Here is a 5,870-nt window from a genome sequence, read left to right on the forward strand (position 1 = left end):
GTGTCCTAAAAAAAACCATGCGGTGTAGATGAGGGACCGTGCGGGGTAAATGATACTGCTTGGTATGGTTAGATACCATGTGGTATTCACGTTATGGTACTATGCAGTACGATTGTACACTCTGCGGTATTCTTTCAGTCGATAGTCGGTGTAAAGAACCACATTTTTTGCATTTAGGACGTTAGGTTGACATCTTTAATCGAAAAGAATGTACTTTTTAAATCCCTATTTGTGATTGGCTACACTCGATCATGGATTTGACATAGTATTGTTTATATACTGCATTGCTATGCTTACTATGTGCTATTCGGCCAATCAATTGCTATTTCCTTGACCTAGTTTCAAAAATTGCCATTGTTGCTTTTTTAACATTTCTTACAGCTTTAAATATGATTAAATCACATTTTTGAATTAACGATGTTCTAACCTTTTTTTTTTTTAAAGCAAAGATTACTACACTTGATTTTAGTTTTTATCTCCCTAGGAAGTTGATATAAATTTCAAAGTTTGAAAATTCAATACACAAACTTCACTAACCTTATAAGATTTTGACTCCTTACACATGAGGACTTCATGATGTCATGCTATGGACAATTTTCGTTATCACTAGGAGGACTACTATTTCCAGGTCCCCCAAAAGAGAAAGAAGTAACCAAGCCATTCTCATCAGTGCTCAATAGGCTTGCATCATATAAGTTAGTCAATTCAGCTTGTTTTTGAAGATTACTTGTAGTAAATGCAGTGAGTTGTCCATCTGAGTTTACATATTGAGGGTTTTGATGATAAGCTGCACAAGTGAATGGTGCACTTGGAGGATACCCAGTTCCCATGTGAGTTGAAGAGACCTGGTCCACAGTGGCGACCTCTCCACCAAATTCCAAAGTGTCTGCAAGTCGCCCTTGCCAAACATTAATGATAGAGGCATCCCAATAGCCTATAGGGTCTCCATCCAAATAGAGATTCCAATTTTGTGTAGATGAATCCTACATTACATGATAAAAATGTAAACCTTAGTGATACACAATCATCTATTAACAATGGAGTGTGAGGAATTGCATGTGCGTTGACTATGTCTTTTATATATATATATATCATTCATTTATGAAGTACATACTTCAAAATCAATAGAATGATGTGGCAATAAACTACGGTGTTCAAGAGAATGACGAGGACATCATGGTCTTGATGAAAATATTATTACAAGTACTACTTAGCTCACTTAGGTCCATAATAAAACAATAATATGCATATTGAGAGAAAAATCTTGCTCAATTTTTGTGATTGTAGAGAAAAGATTGCAATATAAATTTTAAAACAAGTAGATTCACATGTTTAACATGTTTTAAGTAGTTTTCATTCACATGGCACATAGCCAGGGTGATAATCGTGCTATTAGCTAGAATTTAAAATTTCAAATCAAGCATGATATAGTAATTTATACCAATCTTTGGTGCTGTATTTTAAAATAATAATAATAATGTCGAGTACATTATTATTTTAAAGTAATAATAATGTTTCCTTTTCAATATATGTACAAGACTTTAGTTTCACTTTTTAAAACCCTTTTTTGAAAATCACATGATAAAAACTCCATGTAGTTTAATCAAACCACCGATATCTAATAAAACTATAGGGGCTTACTGAGATTTCAGCTTTCACTTGTGATTATGGGATTTGAATCCTACTTTTTTAAAATAACTAGGGGAAATAAAGAAATGTTATAGAAGCTTACCTTGGATATTGTGATTAACATTTGCTCTTGTTCATTGGGATCTCCAGGAATGGAAACTTGATCGTCAGCCCACCCATCACCCAGAACCCATGTCTGGCTCGTATGAATGTATCCATCGCACTTCAAAAGGGCACACCATGTTTGATAGCTATTATCCTGCATTACTCTCATATCCAGTATCATTACCTATATAGATGTTGAACTGAAGCATGGATCTTAAAATACCTTTTAATTAAAGAATATGGTATGTTTTCCACGTAGGTCATGTCTCAATTACATTACACATACCGTATAACCTTGGAATAAGCGTGGTAAATTATCCCCAAAATCCGGTTCATCAACCTACATAATAGAAATCCGGTTCATGATAATCATCAGCCTACATAATAGAAATCCGTTTCATCATAACGCTTTTGCTTATTTTTGGGCTGATTCCAATAAAGATCGTTAGAGAAAATGCTGACCACCCATCCAACCTCAAACGTAATTGGATATTTTTGGCCTGTTTCTAATGAAAATCGATAGAGAAATTAACGCTCACCACCCATCCAACCTCAAACGTTGCCTCATTGGAAGGATCGTTGGGATTCGCCACCACCCACACTTGCGAAAAGCTAGCGTCGGTCGGATTAGCGAATGGCTTGTTGATGCTCACAGTCACTTCTAAGCCGGTGAATGAGTTCTGATCTGTTGATGAGTAGATAGCATGCTGCACAAGACGACCACTTCTTGGAGGTTTGACTTTGCAACGGATCGTGTAATATGAGGCTAGTCAGCTGAAGGATTTCTGTCTCTTGAATTGTTGTATGATAACAACGACCATTTGTTACGTACCGTGTAATACTTTCCGTCCGATTTAATTGCAAGCTAGGATTTGTAGAACCATGCGTTACGTACCGTGTGATATCTTCCGTCTGATTCAGGAGCCTTACGACCTCCAAATATGCGCCGCTGGGTTTTCCGAATTGAAATATCTTTTAGACCACGTATTACTGGTATCGTTCCCATTGGACAACCATTCGGAACATGCGTCTGGAATCGTTGGCGTATTCGACGGGAGCGATTACCGCCGTAAGCACCGGGAAACAGATTTTTCAAAGACGGCGGATAAACCTGAAAGAAAAGCGCGGTTGTAAGAATTGTGTGCACAGATCTCGGAACTCGGCTTCCATATCAAAAGACTGAAAGTATCCCGCACCAAGCTATCGTGTAGTCACCAAGACAAAAATTCGCACAGAGCTATTAGTATTTCAAGCTACAAATAATCAAATCCTCGATAGCGTCAACGTCCAAGTAAGAGATTACCACATCCGTTTGTTTTCTATAAGCTAAGCCTTTCTGATCCTCGATGCGAGTACAATCCACGATCGTGCCGTCCGACAGCTGCATGAGGAATGAATTAGATTTTAGAGTGACGCACGAAGACATGTGAAGAGAGAAATACCAGCCTGGGTGAGTATCGTCTACAGTGTGAGACTCGACGGGGACGTAGTCAAGATGCTCTTGAGTCTTTATGCTGCTCCCCAAAGACGAGCCATGAATACCATGTATGGGCTTCAAGGTTTCCGCAACAGATACCAAGACCAAGAGCCAAACTCCCACGAATATGTTCATCACGCTGACCGTATCTCTGCAGCTGATAGCACACGGTAAATATAGGACAGAGAAGGCCCGCATGTGGAGGCTTAATCGAGCTGATGTGGACTTTGGAACGAGGCGGCATTGCTATGATCGACGATCTAGCTCTCAAGAACCATCTAGACATTGTCGAGCGACCCATCCTTGGACGGCTAGCCGTAGATTTCACCGTCCAATTAATTGTCATTGTATTCTTGTGCATTCCTTCAACCACAAAAGCATTCTAATTTTGTATGTTACATGGGATTCTTTACAGGCAGAGACAACAAATGCCACTAATGGATCTGTCTTGAAAGTGGCAATGGATCACGGAAAAGCTGCTGGAATCATCAAACCTCAGGATCGTATTGTAGTCTGCCAAAAAGTGGGGGACTCTTCCGTGGTGAAAATCATTGAGCTGGAAGAGCAGCATTACACTGATTGTTGCATCTCTTTCCCTGTAGTAGAAAATACAGTTTTTCCCAGGTTAGAGTGAAAACGTACGATCAAACCAAGGGAAGGCCTAGAGACGCTGTTCAATTTACAGAGTGACACTGTTCAATTTACAGACTTACAAGAACAATGGAAAGGTCCGATCAGACCAAGAGAAGACAATAGAAGAATTGACAGGTGCGATAAACAAACCAAGACTAAAGCCCAAGAGAACACTTGACCGACTTACAAGAACAATGGAAAAGTCAGCTAATCAAAGATCCAGTACTGTTCGATTTATGGACTTGCAGAACAAAACAATGGAAAGGTGTAATCAACTGTTTATGCAGAATCTTCTGTTTAAAAAAAATTGGGAAGTATCTGATATGGTTTGTCTTCGTTTGCGAATCAAGACACACCTTGGAGACTTGTGGTATGAATGCACGTCCTCGAGAGTGCCGTAAGGGCTTTCTTTATAAAACATAAATAAGATTATAGAGTCCTCTGCTTTAATAATTCTACAAATCAATAAGTAGTGCAAACCACCTTATTTCCTTCTTTGAAACCTCCAAAGAAAATCTAAAATCTTCTACCCTGAAAATTTATGAGAGTTAAATAGAGCTAAAAGAGCTCTATATATAGCAAGTTTAGCTTGAGTTATTTGAATTGATCTATCTCTCATGATAAAATATCTATATCCTCCAAAAACTAAGTATATTATATTATGCCATAGAACTAAGTACTGCGAATTTCAATTGAGACCTCCAAAGAAAATCTATTTCTTCTGCTTGCCATAAAAAGTTATGAGAGTTATATAGAGCTGAAAGAACTCTATCTAGCATGTTTAAAGAGTTATTTGAATTTTGAGCCATATCTCATAATAAAATCTCTACATCCTCAAATTAAGTATGTCAGGTTATGCCATGAGTCTCTGCATCCTTCAAACTAAGTACCTTTGATTGTACCATGGATCTAGCTTTTCCACTTTGAATAAGCTTATGCACAACATATCTTAGCGTGGTTGAAGAGACATTAGTTACTGTCCAGCTCGATGGTATCCTTGAGTAAAAATTAACCGCAATATATTTTGCAACAGAGTAGCAATATATTGTGATTTGACTAACATCCTAGTGGTTGGAACATCATGTAACCATGGCTGCTTCAACTCAATCACGAGTTATGTGATTATCCTGGACTAGCGTGGTTGAACAGACATTAGTTATTGACCAGCTCGGTGGTTGAAATTATTGTGTTTCTTAGTACTTAAATTTGTTAAATTTAATTTCACGCTATTCCGGTCATGTACCACTATTTCTAGACCAAGATGGCTTGGACTTAATGTGATTGTCCTATACCAGCCCAATGCTGGTTCAAGACAAACAGTTCATGATAAACATCAAGCTATTACTGACATAAATTGTGAAATTCAAAAATAAAAACCAATATATTGTTATTTTCTATTTGTGAAATTCAAAAATGAAAAAGCAGTATACTTGTTATTGTTTAATATGTGAAATTCAGACCGTCAGGCCTCCGTCGAGGGCTAAACCAGCTCGGTGGTTGAAATTGTGACAGTGTCCTAAACCATCCGGATGGTTAAAATTATGACTATCCTAAATGTGTCCTAAACTAGCCCAGTGGATGATTGTCTTAAACGTATCCTAAACCAACCTGGTGATTGACTATCCTAAACGAGTCCTAAACCAACCCGGTGATTGAAATTGTGACTATCCTAAACCAGCCTGGTAGTTGAAATTGTGACTGTCATAAACCAGCACAGTGGTTGAAAATTATTTTGCTTCATTATATACTTTAATTAGCCTATGTTTTGTCTTGTTTTAGTAGTGCAAAAAGGGAGCTCACTGTTCTATTGTTCCTACATGTTGGGTCAGTAGACATAGTTATATCTCAAGTTTATGGATCAGAATCCAAACATTTCAATTGGGCAGAGGAGCTTTAACCATTTTGTAAGCCCTGGTACATTAAGAAACTCAAAGACATGAATGTTTGTTGTTGCAAAACACACATAGACTTTGACCTGGCCCGGCAAGCTATGAATGACTTGAAATTTGGTCGTGTTGGAGCATTG

At 37.9% G+C, this 5,870-nt stretch overlaps 1 protein-coding gene across 1 annotated transcript; it reads right to left on the reverse strand.

The window, feature by feature from the left end:
- Positions 1–584: 584 nt before the first annotated feature.
- On the reverse strand, positions 585–3,121 carry LOC147891755 (protein neprosin-like). The gene is made up of 6 exons (XM_087388506.1): positions 3,038–3,121; positions 2,630–2,845; positions 2,286–2,441; positions 2,021–2,074; positions 1,733–1,888; positions 585–983 (listed from the first exon to the last, which is right to left on the reverse strand). Exons 1-6 carry the CDS (start codon positions 3,119–3,121, stop codon positions 585–587), a joined length of 1,065 nt encoding a protein of 354 aa, XP_087244632.1.
- Positions 3,122–5,870: the final 2,749 nt, after the last annotated feature.

Source organism: Dipteris shenzhenensis, chromosome 17 (assembly GCF_047967505.1).
Source record: "Dipteris shenzhenensis isolate YYH24624 ecotype China chromosome 17, Dip_SZ_1.0, whole genome shotgun sequence".
Lineage (NCBI taxonomy): Eukaryota > Viridiplantae > Streptophyta > Polypodiopsida > Gleicheniales > Dipteridaceae > Dipteris > Dipteris shenzhenensis.

Excerpts from the sequence above, each read along its gene's own strand:
- LOC147891755 (XM_087388506.1), bottom strand. The coding sequence starts at position 3,121 with ATGCAGCTGTCGGACGGCACGATCGTGGATTGTACTCGCATCGAGGAT. Across the intron at positions 2,846-3,037 it reads ATAGAAAACAAACGGATGTG|GTTTATCCGCCGTCTTTGAA; the intron begins GTAATCTCTTAC and ends CTTTTCTTTCAG. Across the intron at positions 984-1,732 it reads TGTTAATCACAATATCCAAG|GATTCATCTACACAAAATTG; the intron begins GTAAGCTTCTAT and ends CATGTAATGTAG.